The 24,366-nt window shown below is 44.2% G+C and overlaps 1 protein-coding gene across 1 annotated transcript in view; it reads left to right on the top strand.

The window, feature by feature from the left end:
- Positions 1 to 920: 920 nt before the first annotated feature.
- The window catches only part of LMX1A (LIM homeobox transcription factor 1 alpha), a 150,722-nt gene continuing 127,276 nt past the window's right edge, over positions 921 to 24,366 (top strand). The window contains exons 1-2 of the mRNA XM_060088366.1: positions 921 to 996; positions 3,249 to 3,435. Coding sequence (XP_059944349.1) covers positions 921 to 996; positions 3,249 to 3,435 — 263 coding nt within the window. The remainder of the gene's footprint in view (positions 997 to 3,248; positions 3,436 to 24,366) is intronic.

Here is a 24,366-nt window from a genome sequence, read left to right as displayed (position 1 = left end):
CGGAGCCGGGGGCGGCCGCTCTGGCTGCAGCCTCGAGGGCCTACGCCTCCCCCGGCCGAAGCTTCCCGCGGCGCTGGGCAACTTCATTCGGCTCCTGCCACCGGGAGCGAGCTCACCCATCAGGTAAGGAAGGCTGCCTGTTCCTAGGCTCCAGCTCGGGCGGGCGTGTTTCTGAAAGTTGATTTGAAATGCATCCAAGAGTGAGCAGGGCCAGCCGCGGCTCCTCCCCGAGGCGACTTCTTTGCTCCTGCAGACATTCCCGGCACCGGCCGACCGGCGGGAGGACCTCCCCGCGCGCCCAGCACGCCCGCTCCTGCGCGCCCCCAGCAGATCCCAGTGCCCTGAGTCCGGGAGCTGGCGGGACGCTCTCCGGGTCGCTTACTCTGCCCCTCCTCGGTCGGGGCAGGTGAGGGACGCAACGCGGCCGGTCTGGGCGCGGGCTATAGACCTCGTAGTTCCGCGTGCCTGGGCCGGGCCCCGCGAGGGAAAACACCCACTCTATTTAATCTCCATCTTACCTCAGTAGTTGGGTTCCCGCAGAGGCGTCCCTAGGGCCCCCACTAGTATAGGTTGGGGCGGAGTCGGACTCGGGATGGGAAACCTGGGCTGGGGATCGGGTGGAGGGGGTTGGGGGGCAGGGGAAGGAGAAACGCAGTTGGGGGGCGGAGGCCTAAGTACTTAACGCGTTGACTTCGAGTGAAATCAGATCAGTCAGAGCAGTTCGCTGTGACTCGTTTCTCTCCTCCCACCCCACATTTCTCTTGGCTGGACTCTACCCTCCCAGCTCATTCTGGTCACCCTGGACACTCCCTCCGTCTTTTCCCAAGAGTGCGGCGGCTACGGGCGCCGCGTCCCAGAGAGCACAGACGCCTAAAGCGTCGTCTCCTCTCCTCTACAGGTCCTCCCGGCCCGGCCCGAACATGCTGGACGGCCTGAAGATGGAGGAGAACTTCCAAAGCGCCATTGAGACGTCGGCCTCCTTCTCCTCGCTGCTGGGTGAGTATTCAGGCCATGCGCCTGGGCGCACCGTCTTTCCGCCAGGCCCCAGCTCTGGAGCCCAGCTTGCCTGGACCCGGTCGGCAATAGGGGAGCTAGCGGCCCGCTTCATGCACTCAGTTGAGCCCACTCCCTGTCTAGCCGTCAGTTTCTGTGGGTCCTTCCTACCCTTAACCGACAAGCCACCCCAGGCCTCACGCATCGGGCACCGAACTCCCCAGAGCCGCGAGGGGCGGGCGAGATTGCTTGCAAGCGTTTGAGTGGCAAATCATTAAAAATACCCAGGACTGGGTTTTTAATCACAGAACTGATCGACGTCTCATAAATGCCGCCGTCTTCTCCGAGGCTTAGGGACCAGCACACAAACCCCAGTCACGGAGCACCCAAGTTCGAGGCGGCTTCTCGCCTCCACCAACTCCAGCCCCAGTCTCAGCCTCAAGCACCGCGGAGAGGCTTTTCCGGGCCGGTGGGCAGAGCAGCGCGGGGATTAGCCCGCGCGGCAGGGCCCTTGCCTCGGCTTTAATTAACTGGAGCCGGATCTCGGGTCCGGCGTGTCGCCCTCTCTCCCGGGTCTCCTCAATCTCTTCGCAGTGACCACGGAGGAGCGGCGAGCCCAGGGCCTCGACTCACACGCGCGTCTAACCGAGCTGAGGCCAGGGATTCCCACCCTCCACCCCGCACCCCGACCTCGATGCTTTTCAAGTTTGGTGAATGGGTGTTTTAATTTTTTTTTAGCGGGAGGGCTTTTCGTTTTGTCAGTTAAACCTCTTGCCTCTTTCCCTAACTCGGAACCGCTAGAGCGGGGTGGAGGCGGAGGATGAGGCTGCTTGGCTAGAGAAACCAGACTGAGGGAGGAATCCCCCCCCCCCAGCTCCCCAGATGAAACGAAATCGCGTGCACCGCTTTCCCCTTTTTCAACCGCCCTTTCGGAAACTTACCGACCCAATACAGCCTTGGAAGATCCAGGGCGTCCGAGCTGGCCCAGACCTGGCGCAGGGCGCGCTCGAACTTCTGGCGTTCAGCGGGCGTCGCGGCTCGCCCGGTACTCCCTGCCCGGCCCATGTCCGCTCTCTGCGCCCGGGTCGTGGCCCTACACGCCGAGACCGGGCAGAAAGAATCGGGAATATTTTAAAGATCTCGCTACTTCTAGTCCTCCCTGCCTGAGCGCCAAGGTGACCGGCCCCGCTCCTGAGCCGGTGGCTGCGTCTCCTGAGGGGAAGGCGACCGAGTAGCAGGGAAACTGGGAAGGGTCAGGCCCTTTGGGACACCACGCGCAAAGGTATTGTTACCCGGGGGAATAGGCCTTCTTTAAATAGCTGTGAAACGTGCCGACATAGCGACAAAGGTGGCTGAGCATCCCACCACCCTCAAAAAAAAAAAAAAAAAAAAAGCCCCCGCACCCGCAAACTAAAGGGACAAAAGTGACACAAGTGCAAGGGTTGGGACAGAGAGGAGTCCCTTTCGCGCTGAGTCGCTTTGGGTGCGGTTTCGCCCTCACGCGTGGCTGCTGAGCTCGCCTGATTCCCGGAATCCTGGCCGGACACTCCGCGGCGTCTCCGAGTCCTGCTTCTTCCTTTTTTTTCTTTTTTTTTCTTCCCTCCATTTTGATGCTTCTTAATTATGAAAAAAAAACCATCTGTAATTTGCGCTCCAGCCAGCAGTTTGGGGTTCATTGGTTTGAACAATACTTAGTTTGCCTAGAGCGAGAACAGTATTTTTCTGCACGCACGGGACTTTTTAGGAAGCAAAGAAAATGTAAAGTTTTCCTTCAAAAAATAGAACAGAATTGCGTTTTAGCAAAAGACAAAACCAAACAACAAAGTAGAAAATTCTTTTTGCACACTCACAGTTTTAATAATAGACAATAGAGACAAGCATAGTGAGTGATTTAGTGATTACGTGATAAACCTGGGAGCACAAATTTATTTGCAGGCCGATTTTACAGGATGTGCGCACATTTGCACGCATACCAGGGTAGGTTTGATCATTAAAGGCCACTTATTGATTTCTACCCCCTTCCCTGGTAGAACTGAAACCTTCCCACATAGTCCCTGTTTATTAGAAATGCCATTTGGTTTGATTTTGCTCTGTTCTCCAAAACTCAGCTTGGATGTTTTGCAGGGGGCTTCCCAGGGTGGGAGGACGCGGGGGTAAATCCGTGGGTGTGGAGTGATCCATAGCTGGTCCGGGCCGGGTTTGGCCGGGATGCTGGGCCGGCTCGGCTCACAGGCGGACGTCTGTTGCTGCTGTAGGCAGAGCGGTGAGCCCCAAGTCTGTCTGCGAGGGCTGTCAACGGGTCATCTCGGACAGGTTTCTGCTGCGGCTCAACGACAGCTTCTGGCATGAGCAGTGCGTGCAGTGTACCTCCTGCAAAGAGCCCCTGGAGACCACCTGCTTCTACCGGGACAAGAAGCTCTACTGCAAGTATGACTACGAGAAGTAAGTGCCCGCGCCTCGGAGCGCGTCCCACACACTGGATCAGCGGGCGAGGGAGACTTTGTCCTTCTTCACCCCCTCATATGCTTCTGGAAGGAGCAAGATGCACCCGAGTGCCCAGATAAGCAGGTGCCCATTCACCTGCATCCTCTACGCTCCCCAGGGCGGCAGAGGACTGCGCGGGTGCACGCAACAACGGCCCAGGCCCCGCAGGAGCGCAAGGGATGGCTCCCGCTGTGGTCTGCTCGCCCAGTTTTCCCGACCTGGCCATTCCCCGAGGACACTCCTTTGTGGGTACTCCCACCCCATCAACGTTGTTTCTCCCCTCCCTGCTTCACGGGGGTGCCCTTGGGGGCGACCAGTGGCTCACCTCTGCTCGCCGGCTCCCCCTCTACCTTACCCACCTGTCTGCGCCACCCACGCGCTTATGCGCAGAGCTGAGGTGGTCCTGATTCCATAGCTTGGGTCCCCTGTGCTCCTACCTCGCTTGACTTTGTCCACTGGGGTCCCCAACAGATTGGGCTCAGAAACACCGCTGCTGCCCCTCTGATCTCCGCGGCAGCGCCCACCCCTTTTGCTTTTTCTCTCAGTGTATTCTCCCCAGCCCCTTCCCCGTTGTCTGCAAAACCCTCGGGCCATAAGAGCAGTTAGGCCAGGTCCTCCATCCTCCGCCTCCTCCCTAATTCCCATCTGGGTATGCGTTTCTGCCACACCGCAGGTTCAGTTCCCTCCCGTCGACGCGAACGTTCTGGTATGTTTTGAGGAGAACTAGGAGACAGGTATTTAAGAAAGTGGACTATTTCGATTCTAGATCTCCATAGTGAGATCTAAAGACTGGATGAGGCTGGGGAGTGGGAGTTTGAAGGATTTCCTGGTTCTGGCCAGGCAGGCCCGGAGTTGCTTAGTAGAGCTAAGAGGGGGTAGGCTGGGGGGGTGGGGGGCGGCGCTGACTTTCCTGGTCAAAGTAGCTCAGTAACAGGGACACTGACTTCACCGAGCTGTGCGGGGTATTGAAGCAAAGAAAAGTGGCTGAAACGGAGGCCTCTGTTTTTGTACCCGAGGACTGGATAAGTGACGGAGTGCCCTCGGGGCATGGGCAGGAGAATTCTGCATTTGTCACTGGTGAATGAAAGGGACAGCACTATATGAGGATAATCAAGGGAGGGTTAGTGTTCCTGAAAAGCAGTTCCTATCATGTTATTAAAAACACACCATGAAAGGAGGTGTCCAGGAGAAGTCTCAATATAACAAAAAGCTCTGAGAGAGAACAGAAATTCTTCTTGTCTGATTTGCCTGGGCTCTGAGGTTTACTACAGACTGACAAAGCAATCAGATCCAGTGACCACACACACAAAAAAATTCTTTCTGCTGCTCAAGCTCCTTTGCTATAGCAAGCTTGAATTTTACCCCCATGTGGATAGAGTACTGGGCATTTTGTTTTGTTTTGAAAAGATAATTTTACATCTTTCAGCACACAAAAAAATAAGTGTTTGATTTTGGATGAGTTGGGCAATACAGAAATATATAAAGAAGTGAAAATGCATCACCATTACCCAAAGTGGTGATTACGGTTTCAATTTTTTAAAAAAGAAGATGTGGTTGTATCTGTTTTTGATTGTTTAGTGCTCTTGTGTCTGAGCGAAAAGTGCTGTTTTTAGGTAATTAAGCAGATTTTGTGCACACAACTTCAAGTACCACCTTTGGATAAAGCTTCTGGTTGATTGCTCTTTTTTTCTTCTTTTCCCCTGTTGCTTTTCGTCTGAAGGTTTTGGGATTGTGTAGTCCCAATCTTTATCTTTGTGCTTATAGATTACTGAAATGTCCACATCTTTCAGGCACAACACTAGCAAATTCAAAAGTATGGGAGCTTAGGAAAGGATTTGGGTGGTGAATTTCTATTGTTTGTGAAAAAAAAAATCACGAATCAAAGAAGGCTTAAGGGTCAACACAGCTGTCTGGCCAGTCAAATCTTCTTTAAGGAAGTCAGGCTGTGTCAGGAGGAGAAGAAACAGTTGTTGTAAAGTACTTAACACAACAATGTCCCCTCCATTTCAGCCTCCCAGGTTTGGAGCGGTTTGGGCTTATTAGCCCACTAGGGTCAGTTCTCCCCGCACAAAGCTATTTCTGCAAAGGGAAAATTGCAGGGATCAACTTGCCAGCTGTTGGCCAGAACCAAGCAGATTTTACAGAGTAGTGTGAGCTACATTGTTTGGAGAGGTGTTGATGCTACAGTGAGGGTTTTTAATTTTGATTTTAACATATATTTTGGAAACACAGATGGCCAAAATGGAGTTGCTTGTCTCTTTAGTTCACTGTCAGCCCTTGTCTGTGCCCAGAGCCTCCACTGTTTTTTCTGATTAATTTTATTCCGTTTTTCTCTCCTCTGTTCCCCATCCCAATCCCGTTCTTCTTTAACCAAGCAGGGCTGTAATATATTTAATAATCTTAATGGCATTCATCTGTGTGGTAGTTGCTATAAGAGAAGAAAGCGTGGTTGGTTGGTTTGTTTGTTTGTTTTAAAATTAGGCTCAAGACAAATTCCTTTATTCAACAAGCTCTTTGAGCTTCTACAGGCAAGGCACTAGGCTAGGGGATAGGAGGACACTGAGAAAAAGTCTCGGAGCCTGCCTTCAGGAGGCTTATATTATAGCCTAGCACTTTTTCCATCTATCTTATCCTAACTATTGGGTATTTCTTGAAAACCTCTACTGAGACTGCAGGACTAAGTATTGAATAGAAGTTGTCTGGAATGACCAGAAATTTATCCTCCAGGAGGATGCAATTCAATTTTAGATAATAGTCATGAAACAGTCACAGAGAGCACATTTCCTCTTTAACAAATACATTTGTAAAAATAATTTTTGCTTTTTTTCTTTGGATCTTTTTAAAAATTTGAGGCCCAGCCAAGGCAAGTGGAAAGGAAATTAAGATGGAAGTTAAAGTGATAGGCCAATGGTGGTGGTAAATTATGGAACAGTTCATCGAAAATGAATATTCAGGCAGTGCCCTTGTCTCCAAAATTCATGGAGTTCAAATGCTATTTTTACACATCAAAATAAAAGAACATGTAGCTAATGTACAGTCTTCAGTGAAGTTCATAATCATAATATTAACAAAGTGGGCTTATCCTATTTATGTTAGCCATTTGTGTGTGCATTTCTGACCATTGAGCACTGTTGCATTTGAATTATTAGCTGCCTATTCATGGTGTCAGGCAGCCAGTTAAAAAGTGAAAATTCTACTCTGTCAACTAGCTGTTACACCTTCTTGATGTCAAACACCATGTTTGTCTAATTTTAAAGAATTGAATTGACAGTGGCGTCTTAGACGTACAGCCATTCATTTGAAGACTTCAGGGTATTTTGTTAAATATTTGTCTCATACACTGTGACACTCTTAGGAATAATTTATCTCCTCAGCATCCAAAACAAATAAGCATTTAAGGCTGGAGTGCAGAAAACTGATTTATGAATGTCCAGAAATTGAGAACTGGAGGTGACCTTTATGGTTCGTGACGTGCCGTCAAAGAAAAATAACTAGTTCGGTGGGATGGTACATGCACAGAATTGATGAAGGAGCATCATGTCATGTAAAACATCAGGATGCTATAGGTGTGGGTGTTTAAACGTTGGACTCAGCTGTCTTCAGTGTTCCCGAAAGTTAGCAGACAACCAAAGTATTTTCCAGCCTGGGGAACTTCTACTTACATAACTCTTGTTCCCTATTTAACTGAGTCCTCTAGGATCTGGTTAGTTTGGAGTTTTCCCTGAATTTGTTCCAAACAAATACTGTAGTTGGACTTATACATTGGAGAAAGAAGAGGCTGCTGAATAACAGGAATGTGGTAATACAATAGATAATTAAGCCTTCTGGAAGGGATCCCACATTTAAATCAAGTTTATATTGTTTCTTTCATGTGCCTGGCGGCTCTGTGTGTCAGGCGGGGCCCTCTCGCCTCACATATGAAGTTTATCATTACCTCTTAGATTGTTCTGGACATCCTAGGAGCAGTGTGGGATAGTACTGCTGTCATCAGGGCTGCTCTTATAACATCATAACTCCCCACATGTCAGCAAAGTGCAGGCCTTGGGAAACCTTCTCTCAGAGGGCCAGTCCATGTTTTCTCCCCTTTCTTTTGGAGCAGACCAGTTTTTCCGAAGAAAGGGACTCCAGTGAAGCAAAGTACATATCCCTCACTTAGACCTTTCTCTGTATTTTTCTTTCGACCTGCTGATTGGCAGCCCCGAGGAGAAAATGGCCGAGGTCATGGTTTCTTTTAGGATCAGTAATGAACTAATACTGCATTTTATCAAGGTAGTGTAGGCTGTATGTGTAGGGAGGAGGGTTAGTTTGGTTTTATTACTGTGACATTACTAGGAGATCAAAATTGGGCATCAGTTCCTCATAAAAGAAGCCCACAGATGAAATTACAGAGGCAGTTGTTAGATTTTTACTCTATCTTTTGTCGGCCTCACTCCTGGCATAATAAAATTTAGGAATATAAAAATCAAACACAGCTAGGTAATAAATTGATGTCTGCATTAAATTGCAGGGGGGCTTAGCTTGGGATAAGCACCGTCCATGGGCTGTGGCTGGGTTTGTGCAGGCTGACTTATCTCTTTTTTTATTTAGAGGGTGGTTGGAAACACTCCTTGTTCAGAGGTGTTTTCTCTTTTTATATGTATTGGTCCGTAGGTAGGACTTTCTGAATCTCAGACTTAAAATGTTGAAATAAAATTAGAGAGCAGGAGTAGATATTAATAGTATTATGGGGATTAGATAGGAACATTGCCTTTCAGAGTAGACTTGTGGGATTCTTTTGATCCTTAACGTAAATGGAGCACATTAAAAAAGTTATTTATCCAATCCAGTTTTACATATTGTAGAGTTCTGGGATTTTGTCATCCACCTGGCTAAGGAGTTGCTTTTGCTGTTCAGATTTCAGTGACAAGAGCTTTTCTGATAGTTCATTGTTTGTCTTGCTTTTTAGTTTCATTTTTCTTATTTATAACTTTTGTGTGACCTAAAATACTGTTACTAATTTTAGAGAGCCCTCTTTATTGTTGTTTTTTAATTCTGGGAAGGTTTTTTGGAATTAATGAGTAGGTACTGTTTCTCTAATGAGAACAATTCCATTCATTAAATTCTCAGCTAATTAATTTTTATGGTCAAAGAAATTATTTGGGTCCTACTGTTCAGAAGTGAGAAAATAGACAAGGATTTAAAATACTCATTATATTGCCGGGAATTTATTAAAGCTTCTTAAATTGATATACAAAATGTCATTGTTGCTTTATATCAAGATCGAAGTAAACCATATTGAATCACGTTAATTTGATTGTTAAATATAGTTGTACAATACTGGGAAATGAACTATGGGGGAAAAAGTGCAATCACATCCACCATAGAAAGGTTTAAAAGTAATTTCCACCTTAACTATGAAATCTTAGCTTTACTTTAATGCTTTGCCATTTTTTTTATACCTTTCTAACATGGAAATTTAAATGCCCATATCTTCAGATGGGAGTTCTTGGTAAGCCACTTGCAGGGTGGGGTATGGAGGATTGGGGGCTGTATGGGGTGGGCAGTGCCACCCCTCAACCCACCCTGCACAGAAGCAGAAAGGGTCCTATGTGGGAGAGCCCTGTCCAGTGTCCAGCATGCCTGAGGCTTCCCCCTAGGAATGAATGCCCTGTATGTTTTTCTAAAAGTTTCTTAGCAATGTGTAGATCAGCGTTGCCAGCAGCCTTTTCAGATTCAGTTTGGGGAAGTTGGTAATTTTAGGAACAAAATGTAGAAAAGGTTCTGGAGAAAAGAGGCCCTTTTCTCCTTCGTGCCTGTTTTCTGGAACCCACAGAAAAACTTGGTACGCCTCACGATTTACATTTTCTCTTTCGTCTCCTTGACTAGTGCGATGTGGGACAGTTTAGTCTATTTATCACAATTAGAATTAGTTATGTTATCATTGACCAATGTCAGCGGCAGCTTTGTGTCTCTTTGTCGTATATTAAATGAAACCCAGCCAACTGTCTTGCTGAAATGAAGCAAACACCTTCCAAATGTCAAATTGTTATTTTAGTCAAGCACAATTATCTGTCTCTATATTTTTAACCAAGATGAAATTAATAAAATTGCTGTGGCCCTGGCATTAATTAGCAGGAGGATTAGAGCTATATCAGCTAAAAAGGAGGTGTAAACACTATAATCTTGCTGCATGTTTGTTTTCACACTACTGAAAATAAATAAAATGAGACTTAGGATAGGGATTAAGTTTCTTTTGGCATTAGACAGCAGATGCAATTGGAATGCAGCAGAAACAGTGAAGTATTAGTGAAGACATTATCAGAGGAATAAAACTGTGGCCCAACACTGGTTTCCTACCAATTTCTGGTAGACTTGGTCCCATTGCAAATAGCCCCATCTGGGCAGTTAAAAGAGGATTTTAAAAACCTACTTCCGTGCTGTACTTTTCAGTTGCGAACGAAGGCGACCAGATCATCTGTAGAGCTTGTCACCTGGCTGCCATGCTCGGGTTCGCTAGAATTTAATGGAACCCTTGCCAGATCCCCCATTATTGCACCGTAATGTCATAACAACTAAAAATACAAAATGGACTGTGCTTCTCTTAGTCCTTAACTGAAGTCACATGAAAGAGTTTGGTCTCTTCTAGCCTTTCAAGATTCCAGTTGGAGGATCCTATTTTTGGATAACAGTAAATATGTCTGGCTTTTCTGACTCTCTAGGCCTCCAGTGGCTTTCTACCCTGATAGATTTGTATTTTATCATCATTACCCTATAATGGACAAACCCTGGTAGGTATCTGGCCACTGTGGATTGGACTACCTTGTCTCATGGGCCAGTTAAACTCTCCATATTAAAAAAGATCTTTGACATCCAGCAGTGCTAGGAGTGGGCCACATGCCATATCTGACTTCACATCTAGCCCCATCCCATTCTGCCTCCCCCTCGCTCCCCTATGTCCTGTGGAATTCTACTAACTTGACTCTTGCAAGCACATGCTATTACTTAACACCATCTCATCAACTGCCTCATTTCTCCCCCATGCCAAGTTTATGGACTGTTAGTCCTCTTTTAATTTTTCTCACTTGGAGGAAACAAATTCATCTTTTAGATACACAACATAATGGTCTACCCAGTTGTGGAGCAGGGCTCAGCTACAATACCTGCTGAGGGGCGTTATGCTCAGGTTTGCATGATCCCATGACCACACTCTTTGGGTGACCAACTGGGGCCCCTGAACATCTTTCTGAGTGTGCCTGGCACCTTCATGGATGCTGGGTTATGGTTTTCAGTGGGTCGGAGAAGTGCCTGAGTCTGATGTTGTCACCGGTAAACCAGGATGAGGAGTCATTTGGTGAGAAGCCTGGCTAGCACTCTGATAGAGTGTACTCACTCTCAACTTTTTTTTGCTGCTTCTTTGGGTGTCACACTTCTCCAAGCTGGAAAGAACCATCCCTTATCTCTTGAGCACCAGGGTCTGCTGCTGCAGTGAGAAGGGATCTTTGGAGCAGCCTCCTCTCCTAGTTCCATCTGACCCCTTCAGTTACACGGTAGCCACTCCTTGACTCACAATTCTCTTGCCTGCTCCCTGTCAAGCCTCAGGAACTTTTAAAAGGATTTTTCAAAACAAAACAAAACAAAACACCCCCTCCTGAACTCCAGATTAGCCTCTTAAGCTCATTAAAGTTGCTTTAAATACCAAGATGTTGGGCTCCTGGGGACTCTCCCCCCAAACCATATTTTCATTCTTACCATTGATGTCATCATTTGGTGTGCAGCAGATTAGGGCCAGCTCCCTCTGGGCCCATAAACAGTCCCCTCACTCTCCGTAGGAGGGTCCAAATATGTCTTTGTTTGAGTACTCAACAGCCTAAACCTAGTGGAAGCGGATGCCGGCTTGGCCTGGGGCCCCCAGCTCCAGGGTAGAGAAAAGGTTGATGTCACGGGGGACAGGGTGGGGCCCGGAAAAGGGAATGGGCAGGTGAGTGGACAAAGTGTGGCTCATACAGTTTTCAGGAGTTTGGTAGTCTTGGAGCCCTCTCCCAGTCGCTGGGGAGACCCAGTAATGGGCGAGATTTAAAGGATCGTCCTTGCCCTAGAGAGTCAGCATGGCTTTGGGATCCCTTTTGACTAGGACCCAACAGAAACACTAGAGCCCAGTTTCTGTTCAGCTGCCAGGCATTGCTGGCCATCATCATACAGAGGTGGATTTTTACAGCTACACCTGCCTTTTTGCCTGATGGTCTCTCTTTTATTGCAGCCTCTTTTCCAAAGGGCCTCCTTAATACATCCCACCCCGGTCTCTGTCATTTCAGGCTTCCTTCCTTAAAGCTGGCTCTTGGGGAGAGCTTTCTGGTTTTGACAGTGGAACAAATCCTTTTTAACATAACCATCGAGAGTTTCCTCCCCTGCTGCTGGCTCTCCCTCCCCCCTTCTCCTCCTGTCCCTCCTCACATTGTAGCAGGGATTCCTGTTGTGCACGTATTCCCCAGTACCACGCGCAGCGACGGATACCGTCTTCCCAGGGATAAGGGCTCAGCTCTTCAGAGGCATAAGCCATGCCATGCTAGTGCCTCATGGGCGGTACCATGAAGTAGACATTGGAAATCCAACGGGGAAGAACATCCCAGGAGACCCTTCCCTGTGTGTCTTTGGCTGGAGTGTTGCTTGGTCTCTGCAGCTGTCTTTCCCCTGGGTCTCTATGCACCTGGAAGCCCCGAGTTCAACCACAGCATGGGTTTTCCAACCCCATTTTCAGAATCTCAGCTCAGCCTTGCCTTCTTGCGTGTCTTATGCTCAGAAACCTATCTCATGACCTTTTAATTTTCAAATTATGCTGTGTGCAGGCTAGAGCCTGCTCTCCGCTAGCTGTCAAAATGGAGAGGATGTTATGAAATAATTCACATTGGGATGTACTGTGATATTCTTCCAAAGATACTTTTTAACTGGAAGGGTGTTCAGTCAAATTATTTTCTTTGTGTTCTGTTATTGGTTGGGTTCTTCTATTTTAGAAGTCCACGTCCATAGATGGAAGGGGTTGGACAGGTGGATATGAATGGTTTGGGCACTCCACAGCTCTCTGCATTACTGGAAAAATAATATGAAACACATGTCCTACTGTCAAGAGATATCCAAGCCACAATTTCCTCATCTATACAAAGGAATAGAATAATAACAACCTCATAGGGTTATTGTGAGGATTAAATAAGGTAATGAACTTGAAAAGCCTTTTGGTAAAATGTGGAGAACTATACAGGCTTGGGTATTATTATTGTTGGTTTTTTAATATGAGTAAAAGAATACATATTCTTAGAAGCTGTGTACAATAACACAGTCTAGTGGTTAAGAGCATAAACTCTGGAGCCAGAGTGTCTGGGACCAAATCCTTGCTCTGCTGCTTGCTAGCTGTGTTACCTTGGGTGAAGGTCATGCTTTCTCTGTGCCTGTTTCCTCTCTCTAAAATGGGGATAAGAATAGTACCAACCTCAGAAACTGCCAGTTATAACATAAATAAGTACTAGGGATGTAATGCACAATATGATAAATATAATTAACATTGCTGTTTGTTATATATGAACATTATTAAGAGAGTAAATCCTAAGAATTCTCGTCACAAGGAAAAATATTTTTTTCCTATTTATAAAAAGTTTGTATCTATATGAAATGATGGATATTCATTAAACTTACTGTGGTAATCATTTCATGATGTATGTAAGTCAAGTCATTATCTTGTACACCTTAAACTTATGCAGTGCTATATGTTAATTATATCTCAATAAAACTAGAATAAAAAAATTGTACTAACCAACATCATAGGGTCATTTTGGGTTAATATTTTTGTAGCATGCAGATCAATGATTGGCTCATAGAAAATGCCATCAAAGGATGTGTTGGAAAAAAAAGTATCTTTTTGAATTTTCAAAGAGCCTTCACAGATATTATCTTTTTTTTTTTTTTTTTTTTTTGCGGTATGCGGGCCTCTCACTGTTGTGGCCTCCCCCGTTGCGGAGCACAGGCTCCGGACGCGCAGGCTCCGGACGCGCAGGCTCAGCGGCCATGGCTCACGGGCCCAGCCGCCCCGCGGCATATGGGATCCTCCCAGACCGGGGCACGAACCCGTATCCCCTGCATCGGCAGGCGGACTCTCAACCACTTGCGCCACCAGGGAGGCCCCAGATATTATCTTTATTGGACCTTACAACAATTTAAAAAGTTAGATAAGGAGAAGTGTTTTTTTGTTTTGTTTTGTTTTTTTCCCTTGCATTTTGTAGCTGAGAGAGAAGCTGGGATGCTATCCGAAGCCTCTGACTCCTGGTCCAATGGCCTTTCCACTAAATCACACCATCTGCTCCTTGAATTCTGGTGTTCACACCCCAGTGAGATCACAATTCTCAGTCTGTCCTATTGAACTAGCTCTTGGAAAACAAGTCCCCACCTGCTAGATACTTGAGCTTTCCGGCAGCCTTCCGACGGTCAGCTGTTTATATATTCTGTGGTTTTAAAGGAAGTTTTTTGGATTTGGGGAATGCCTGAGTGAGTGAGTGTGTGTGAGTGTGTGTGTGAAAGCTGCTAGTGTACACTCATCACTCCTGTTTATCAAACTCCTCCGCAAGCGCAAAGCTGTCCTACCCATCCCTCCTATCCCATCCCATCTGCATTGGTCTCCACTGTCCGCCAGCATCGCTGTTCTTCCACACCAGAAGAATGACACAAAGGGAGACAAGCATCCGTTTTCCTCCTCTCCAGCTCCCAGAGTTTGCTATTGGTGACTTTTGTTCTGGGAGCCTGTCTGCACATTTGGCAGCAGAACTGTTAACTATCAGATCTGGAGCCTTCTAGGCATACTTCCATTGGGACTAGCCAGCAGCTGTCCATCCATTCCTCAGATAACCCCTTTCCAAGTTTTCTTCTGAACTGTGCTGTATTTTCAAACAAGCCTCAGCCTCAGCTAGGAAAGTTCCCACTGTGCCCCCGTGTGAGACTGATTTCCCAAACTATTCACTCCCTCTTGTTTATTACTTGGCCTGGCTGTATCGAAAAAGGGATAATGGAATCTTGGGTTTTGAGGAAATTAAGTATTCCTATATTGTATTATTTCTCTCACCACTGCCGACACTTGGTTCTCTTAAAGGTAGGTCCAGTCAATTTTAGAGAGATGAAATGTACATTTGAATTTAATCTCTGTAAACTGACGTTTAATGAAACTAGAGATTTCAGGTAATACACCAGCAATTGGAATGCACTTTACCTAGTTGTATGTGCATTTCTCAAATTTAGAACTAAATGGAATCTTATAAACAGTTGGTTCATTAATTAAATTACTCATGCACTCCTTTAATTATCAGACTTATTAAATTCCTGTATGTGACAGATACGTAAAAATGAATAAAACAAAGCACTGATGTATTAACAGTCTAGCAGAGATTGCTTAGAGACATGAATTAAACAGAGGCTTGAAAGAACAGTAAACTTGTTTTAAGAGAGGCATGGCCACTGGGACTGAGTACCAGCTTGTCTAAATTCCTTGGTTCCCTATTGCTATGTGCTATTCGTTATCTCTATAGTGCTTATCATAATTTGAAGTACATATTTATTTGTTGGTTTACTATCTGTCTGTGTCACAAGATCATAAGCTCAGTGGGCAGGGACCTTCCTCTTTTTGTTTCATTTTGTTTTTTAACTCCTGTATCTCCAGCATCTCTCATGGTTCTAGACAGATAATAAGCATTAGACATGTTGGCTGAATGGATAAATGCACCAATGAATGACTTGCTTGGGGTTGTTGAAAAGGCTTCGTGGAAGAGGTGATATGTTAATTGGCTCTTGGAGCATGAATGGGAATGTGAACCATTCAGGTGATGTCCAGGAGGCAGTTGTAAAAGAAGATCTAGAAACTATCCTGGACAAGAAGCTTTAGGATATGTTGTCATATAAATATGAGAAGTGCCCAAGGGGATCCTACACAGAGTGAGAAGAGGCCCAAGGGTGTAGCTTTGGGGAGCCCTGGGAGAGGCTGTGATGAAATGGCACGGATGCAGGAGAAAACGCCAGGGTGAGTGGGCTTCTGGAGTACAGGGCAGAGGTGGGGAATTTTAAAAAGTAGGGCCACCTATTTGCTCTTGGGATTGCCAGTTAGTCAGTGGTAACCTTATCAAGAATAGCTTTGTCAGAAGCTTGGAGGGATCAGGACAGCATTTTAATGGGTTTTACAATAAAAGGAAGAAGAAATGGAGTGATATGGCCAACGTTTTTGAGAGGTGGAAGAAAGATGGGAGGGAAAACAGTACCTGGGGTAGAGGTAGAATAAAGGGAAGATGTTTGAGGATGGGGTAGTTTTGAGGCTATATGATGGCTAAGGTGAGTTTTGCCAGGAAAGGGAGGAGGCTGAGGATCTGGGAGAGAGAGGGGCCTCCAGTTGATAGAGGAGAAGCTTGGGGAGGGTCAGGGATACATCTAGGGTCCATGTTGAACTCCTGCTTTGGTCTTTCCTAACCATTCATTCCCTTTGTTCTTTTGTGCATTTCTCTGTGGATTAGCCAGAACTGATCGTCACTGAACAGAGGCCAGCAGAAGGTGGGTCCATTTCCCATCTCTCCTCAGGATCTCTTGTAAGGTGGCTACTGCAGCTTCCCACGTAGCTTCTTTCTTGAGGTCACTCTGGTTCATGGGCCAAGGGCTGACGGCAGAGTGGGGCTTCAAGCTTGAGTCCTTCTTCAGATCCAGTTGTCTTGGTGTAAAACTTACTTATCATCTTCCTGTTTCTGCTCCTCGTCCGTGAAGATCTGTATTTGGTTACAGCATAGTCCAAGGTATACAGTATGCGGCTGATTCCCCAGGACACGTGTTCACATCTCCCCAGGCCAGGAACTAGTCAGTTGTGCTTGGCAACTAGACCATCCATAGACCTGTCCATTGATAGGCTTTTGCTTCCCGTGATTCTCAGGAGAACGATCAAGAGACGGGAGTCCAGGATGGGGGCACCATCCTCCTTATTGACCAGACCTCGGTGGCTTGGTCTCTTAACCCACTATCACTCTGTTTTACAGTCTTATTCATATGGTTGGTTCGTATATTTACTTTCCCAGACTGGAGGCTAGAGTGACCTATAGTGGAGAACCGTGGGTTTCCAGAATCCTTGAGCTTCAGTAATTCCTTTGCCTCTGCTTTATCTGGGTGGGCCTGGGCAAATCATTTAACCTCGTTGAGATTCTCCCATTAGCCTCAGCGCCTTTACCACGAGCTCTCTGAGGTCTGGAGCCTGATCACAAACTGCCTGATGTGTACAGTGGCGGAGTGGGAATGTTTTTGACACGGAGTGGGAGAGCGGTGTATGGTTGGGTGGGAATCCTTCCTTAGGTCTAGGGCTGCTGTATCTGTGTGACCCTAGGAGAGGAAAGGTGACGGGGTCATAAGAGGCCTGGCCACCTAACTTAGAAGGAAATTAAACTAGAATTGGTGCTATCAAGGAAGCTGAGTATTTTCCAATGGCTCTGCCTCTGTGGCCAGTAAATTCAGTGGAAAATATATCATTCAATGATGTTATTTGATATCATAGACACCCAACCGATTCATGGGATGAATTTTTCTGCTTGTCACCTGGCTGTAAGAGCTCCATTTAGACCGAGCTCAGTAGTGCTAGAAGGGAGAATTGGGTGGAGAACTGTAGTACAAACTGCAATACTTCATGATGTATTATTTTTCAGTTTCCCTCTTGACAGTGAAAGGGCAAGGGCCAATGGAATGTACTCTTTTAAATGGCAACATGGACACAGTGGGATTGCTGGAAAGCCATTAGTAGCCAAACCTGGTTAATATCAGCTCAGGTAAATGCTCTTCATCACTGGCCCCTTTTCTCCAACTCAGTTATTAAGGGAGTCCCCCAATGAGCTCCTTTAAAATTTTAATGATGTACGGTATTGCAGAGGTTGAACTGTTACGATGAGGTGATTTCAGCTTTACCCTGACGTTGCTGGTTAATTAGAGAGGAAAGAAGGTTCTGAAGCTCATATTACCTGTAACGTGGTGAGACCCACCATCAATAAAGTCGCATGCCATGGAATCCAGGGAGCTCATATTCCTGCCTTTTTACCAGATTGAGCTAATTCTGGGGACAAGATGGAGGGAGAATATGTCCTGCCTGTGGCCCTCCAATTGTTTGTGGCTTTCGTCCAGATAGCACTTATTCTTAGAATTGAATAGTGTTTTTAGGAGAAGCTAATGGAGAGATTTGTATCCAGGGCCTTGGTTTGATGTTGTAATTGTGCCTGAGGAGGTCGGTCAGTCCTCAACAGCCACCTGTAGCCTTCTTGAACATGAAGCATGTGCTTTGAGTTGCTCTTTTTTTGGGGTGGTAACACAAACACACATAGACCATATTCTGTCCCTTTGTGTAGCTGAGGACGTACATAAGTGGGATCACTGGGCAAGGTCAGAGTTGTAACTTGGGGCCAGATAACTGAGTCAATGTCTCTTGGTTTCCATGGAGACCCAACCCATGTCTTCAGACTTACCAGAACCAAGGGATAAGTAAATGAGCTGATCAGCCACAACCAAGCTTAAAATCCAAGGGCATCAGTACACAGTGAGTGATCTGCATTTTCAGGTCTGTAATGGGGAGTACAGCTGGGGGTGAGGATGGTGTGGCACAGTGGCTGGCACTTTCCAGGTTGGTGGCTTCTGTCTTACATGGCACGTCTCCATGTACCTCACTGAGAGCCTAACTGAAGGATCATTCAGCATTTAGGAGTCCTGTATTTCAAGGGTCATTTATAATTTTAAAACCCTATTTGGTATTGGATATCCTGGGGCTTTTTTAAAAGCCCATTTCTTATTTGGCTCTTTAAAAGTGGGAATTCAGATTATTAGCATTTTTCATGTAAGGTCAGTTTTCAGTTTTCCCTTCTAAAAGGTGACCCCCAACTTGACTCGGTGTCTTTTCTCTTTGCTTTGAATTTACTGTTTAATTAAGGAGGTTGATGATATATTTAGGGTAAGATTTAGGATTGTGGCCCATCCCTCAGTTTTGGTCAGCCTGAAAGTAAATTTTAACTTTCATTTACTTTACTTATTCAGCTAATATTTGTTGAACACCTGCTGTGGGCATTGTTATAGGCACTTGGGGTAGAGCAGTGAACAATAAGAGAATTCCTGACTTTACGGAGCTTACCTTCTAGAGGGGAGGAAACACAATAAACAAACAAATAAAATATGTCTCCCCCCAGATCTCCCCAAGTTTGACTCCTTCATATGTTTACTCAGATATCCAGGTATTTAATATTGCAACCCACCCTGACACTCTTCATTCTCCTATAACTTCTATATATTTCCTTTTACCAGCTGCTAATCACCTTCTAGGTTACACTGTAATATATTTCTTTATTATGCCAATATATTGTTCCCCCCATTAAAATCTAAGCCCATGAGAACCGTGATACAGGTTATGCCTCATTTAATCAAACACTTTGCTTTATTGTGCTCCGCAGAGATTGTGTTTTTTTACAAATTGGTTTGTGGCAACCCTACATCGAGCAAGTCTGTTCGTGCCATTTTTCCAACAGCATTTGCTCACTTTGTGCCTCTGTGTCACGTTTTGGTAATTCTCGCGATATTTCAAACTTTTCCGCTATTTTTAGATTTGTTATGGTGATCTGTAATCAGTGATCTCTGATGTTACTATTGCAAAAAGATTACGACTCACTGAAGGCTCAGATAATGGTTAGGGTTTTTTAGCAATAAAATATTTTTATTTATTTATTATTATTATTATTTTTTGCGGTACGCGGGCCTCTCACTGTTGAGGCCTCTCCAGTTGCGGAGCACAGGCTCCGGACGCACAGGCTCAGCGGCCATGGCTCACGGGGCCAGCCCCTCCGCTGCATGTGGGATCCTCCCGGACGGGGCCCGAACCCATGTCCCCTGCATCGTCAGGCGGACTCTCAACCACTGTGCCACCAGGGAAGCCTGCAATAAAGTAGTTTTAAATTAAGGTATGCACATTTTTTTAGACATAATGCTATTGCACACTTAATAGACTATAGTATAGTGTATACGTAACTTGTATATGTACTGGGAAGCCAAAAAATTCGTGTGACTCACTCTGTTGTGCCAATCGCTTTATTGTGGTGGTCTGGAACTGAACCTGCAATATCTCTGAGGTGTGTCTATATTTATTTTGTTCACTGATGAGAGCCTGGAACATAGTTTTGTTTACTAGTCTGATGCCTGGAACATAATAGGTACCCAGTGATCGTTGTGGAAGGCTTGGAGTAATTTGATTCATCAGTAAAGCTGTCTTAGACCCATGGTGGACAAAAGTGAAGGCAAGAGGATGATTCCAAGATATTCCACCTGAGCTGAGTACCTTTACTGAGATGGCCAAGATGTGAGGAGAGTAGGGGAGAGGCAACAGTGGGGGAGGCCAGACTTTTCTTGTGTGTGGACAAGATAACACATCTACTTCTTAGCTCCATTATTTTATTCCTTAAAAACTTACATAGAAACCAAAAAGGAGGGGGAAATGTAAAGGAAGTGAGTGAAAAACCCAGCAGTGTTGATGTTTGGAAACCCTATTTGGAATAGAGGTTTTTAAACCCAGGTTTTGTGTCACGATATTCATGAATCCCTTGCCTTATTTTCCCAGAAGAGAGAGAGAGAGAGAGAGAGAGAGAGAGAGAGAGAGAGAGAGAGAGAGAGAGAGTCTGTTTCTTGGGGAGAGGGTCCATAGACTTTCATCAGATCCTGGAATCTTCTTGTGGTCCCCAAATGGTTAGGAGTTAGTAATCTGAAAGAAAAGGAAAGTTTTAGGCAGATTCTCACATGGAGATGGCAGCATCTTAAGCATGGGCGGCAGAAAGACCCCCTGCTTCCCCACACGGACAAGGGTTCAAATCCCAGCTCTGTTACTTGGCAAATTAACCTCTGAGAAATCTTTCTCCTTATTGCTAAAAGGCAGAAACTATCTCTTTACCTATGTTATAGGGATTAAAAATTATGCATGTCTATCCAGCATCTAGTAAAGATCCTCACTAGATGGCAGCTAATATACTAATAATTTACTCACTAATGTTTGCACTGCCAGCCAATTGTAGATTATGCCCATATGGGCAGTTTTATTCTCAAACCAGTGGTTTGTTTCTTTCATTACTTTTAAACCTCAGCATTACTTTTCTAAGAATTCTCAGTGGATATACCTAATATTTTAAAAAGATATAAAGGCAGAGGGATTGCCTTGTGAAGTAAAAACACACATCAGATTCCAGAAGGAAAAATCAAGAGCAAGAAGTACTTGGTTTGAGAACAGGAACTTTAAAACAGGTAAAATCTACTTACCCTTGTTGGTTCATATGAACTGACTGATAAACTTAAGCTGCAGGCATCCAGTATTTATTTGTTACATTAATCCTAAACTGAAAGATAATTAGCAAATTTGTTAAGTAGGCTTATGTTTACTCTTCCTTGCCAACAATTATGATCATTTGTTGGCAACTGAAGGTTGAACTGAGTTCTACAGACTTGATTACAGCTGTCAGGAGGAAATAATGCATTTGAATTTCACAAACCTGTGAACTTTCCAGGTCTGGTATGATATTTAACAGAGGCTCAGTCTCTCTCAGAAGGTACCTGTAATGACAAGACTTATCAACTTATTGATCACCCTTTTTAAACAAGGCCATAGAATAAACCCTAATTAATCAGTTTGCTAATAGTAATTTTGTGAATGGGCGTATATGCCAATTTTCAAATGTATCTATGGCACTAATTAATTTATGCATATGCTGTGTGTTTTAGCTTTTATGAGAGAGTCCAAAATCTTTGAATTTGTATTGTATTTTAAAAATCCCATATGATTTCTCTCAACCTTTCTAATATTTACTTGGAATCTACCATGCAAAACTAGTGACACTGGACTTTGAGAGCCTAAAAGAGAGAAAAGCCTAGAGAGTCTGTGAAAACAGACACTATCATGTGATCATCACCACAGTCTCATTTGAGATGAGGAAATTGAGGCTCAAAGAGGCTAAATGATGGTCCCAGTGTTACATGGGTTCTGAGCCATGTAGATGGGAAGCAGGCGCGGGCTTTCTAATGGCAAGTCCAGTGCTCTTTGCCATGTCACAGCTGCTTTGTCTGTGTGGCATAGCCCTGGAGATGCTGCCTATTCTAATCATCAGGCTGTGTGGAAAGGTCATGCCAATTTCTTCTGTGAAGGTTTAAATTCAAGCAGTTCTGGGACAGTTCTGTTGCTGAGCAGATAGGTTTAAGTTGCCCTCCGAGAATAAGTGAAGTGATTTTTCTGGACACAGTAACGCAAAAATTCCATCTGATTACCTGACACAGTGAGCATCGATTGAGAAACAAAACCAGCAATGATGCTGTGTTAACTTGGAAAATTGTCCTTTCCATCATTTCTTCTGGGTTTGGGTGCACGTATAGATTTGACCTTTATGTATCCTGAGTGTAAAAAAAAATTATATTATTATATATGAACTTATGTATACATGCATATACACTTATACATGTGGAATCATTGGATTTTAGAGATGGAAGGTACTTCATAGGTCATGGATAGTATAATAGTTAAGAAAAGAAGATTCCCAGCAGATTTCCTGATTTTTAATCTTTGTTTTTAAAGTACCACTCCTGTGGACAGCATTTAGCTGAGTTTTGCTTTTTTATCCATTCTGATAACCTCTTTCTTTTGATTGAACTGTTTAGTCCACTAGCATTTAATGTAATTATTGATATAGTTGGATTTCAATCTACCATTTTGCTATTATTATTATTATTTACTTTCTATTTATGCACTCTGTTTTTTTGTTCTCCATTTCTCCTTTCGTGCTTTCTTTTGGTTAATGGAATATTTTTTTTTAGAATTTCATTTTTATTTACTTATTGGCTTTTTAATTATACCTCCTTAGATTATTATTAATTTTTTCTTGGTGGTTGCACCCAGGATTACAGTATGCATACATAACTATTCACAATGTCCTTAGAGTTAATATTGTACCACTGCACATAACATGTAAGAACCTTGGAGCTGCTGTATACATCTATTTACTCTTTTACCCTGTTCTTTTTTGCTATAGTTGTTAGTCTTTTTAATTTTTTTCTTTCTGTTTGTCAGATTGGATAATTTCTACTTACCTATATTTAAGTTCATTAACGCTTTCTTCGTCATCTCCAATCTGCTGTTAGGCCAATCCAGTGAATTTTTATTTCAGATAGTGTACTTTTTAGTTCTAGAGCTGCTCTGCCCAGCACAGTAGCCACTAGCAACACGTGGCTATTTAAATCTAAATTCATTCAAATTAAATACAGTTTAAAAAATTAATTCTTTGGTTGCAGTGGTCACATTATATGCAGTCAATGGCCATATGTAGGTAGTGACACATTGTTTTGGACAGAAAAGATATAAAACATTTCTATTATTACAGAAAGTTTTATTGGACAATGCTGTTAAAAATCCCCATTTGATTCTTTTTTATAGTTCGAATTTCTGTGATGTTAGTTCCTATCTTTTCATTCTCTTTAAGCATGTTTTTCTTTATGTCCTTGAGCATAGTTATAATAGATGCTTTAAAATACCTATGAGCTAATTCTAAAATCTGGATCATTTTGGGGGTGATCTCTGTTGATTTTCTTTTCTCTCGAGTATGGGTCATATTAATAATTTTATATTGTATCCTGGACATGATACATTATAGATAACCTGAATCCTTATGTTCCCTCAAAGAGTATTTGTATTTTATTTTAAGAAATTTCCAGTTGGTAGTTAACTTGGATGAACTCAAACTGCAAACTCTGTCTTCCCTTTGGTGGGCCACACATGGAATCTCAGTTCAGTTCTCTGATCCTTAATTGGCAACTTGGAGTCTACCCAGCACACATGGGGTTCAGGGACCAGCTAGAGATTTGGGGCTCCCCCTCTCTGGGTAGTTCCAGGTTTCTTTTCTCACTTTTAGCTGCTGTGGTTGCCCTAAATTCTGTCCTTTGGTCCTTTTGGCCAGTAAGACTGTGGCTTTTTCATTTGAGTTTCTGAGTCACTCTGTGTGACTAAAAGCTGTAAAAACAGGAAAATTACCCAGTTCTAGTCAATTCCTCCATGCACTGATTCTTCTTCAATGTCTGCCTGCTTTGGGTCATCATCTGGTGTCTTCACATAGTTGTTTCCTATATTTTGCCTAGAGTTTCTAGTTATCTGTGGGAGAGCTGGTTTGATGGGATCTACTTAGTCATTGCTGAAGAGGAACCTTATTTCAGATCTTGAATCAGCCACTTACCATATGACCTTATGCTTCAGTTCTCTTTTTTGTAAAATGGGAATAATAATACCTACTTTGTAAGATGAAATAAGTGCAGTAAGGGCACTTAGAGTTATTTCTGGCATAGAGACATTGCTCCAAGTTACCTGCTGTTAATATTACGAGGCCCACCTTCTCATTTAGCATCTGTGGAAATCATATAGCTGATCGGTGACAGAGCCAGCACTGGAACCCTGATCTCCAGCTGGGCTGCACATATACTCCATGTACATACACAAGAAATATAGTAGTCTTAAAGATAACCATTTGCCCATCAGTAACATTTTTAATTATTCAGTGTGTTATAACTCTATAAATTATTTTGTTTCCATGAGAATGATTTTTTTTGAGAGGTGTTTCCATGGAAATGATTCTTTTGAGGGGTGGGTGAAAGGCCAGTCTGAGAGATCCTAGTAATAATAGCCTTTTCTGTTAGACTCCACCAAAACTTTTGTTTCCCATTTTGTTCCCCATTTTGTTACCCTTTATTCACCTACATCACTGTGAGGCTTTTTGTGGGGAGTTATTTTGGCATATGGGCACTTACTACCTTCAACTACATTGTTCTGTTTTCTTTTCCTGTTTAATGGGACTGTTCAATTCCACTCTCTTT

The sequence above is a fragment of the Mesoplodon densirostris genome, chromosome 2 (assembly GCF_025265405.1).
Source record: "Mesoplodon densirostris isolate mMesDen1 chromosome 2, mMesDen1 primary haplotype, whole genome shotgun sequence".
NCBI classification, from domain to species: domain Eukaryota; kingdom Metazoa; phylum Chordata; class Mammalia; order Artiodactyla; family Ziphiidae; genus Mesoplodon; species Mesoplodon densirostris.
Note: the sequence above shows the minus strand (reverse complement) of the source record. Positions and strands in the feature narration are given on the sequence as shown.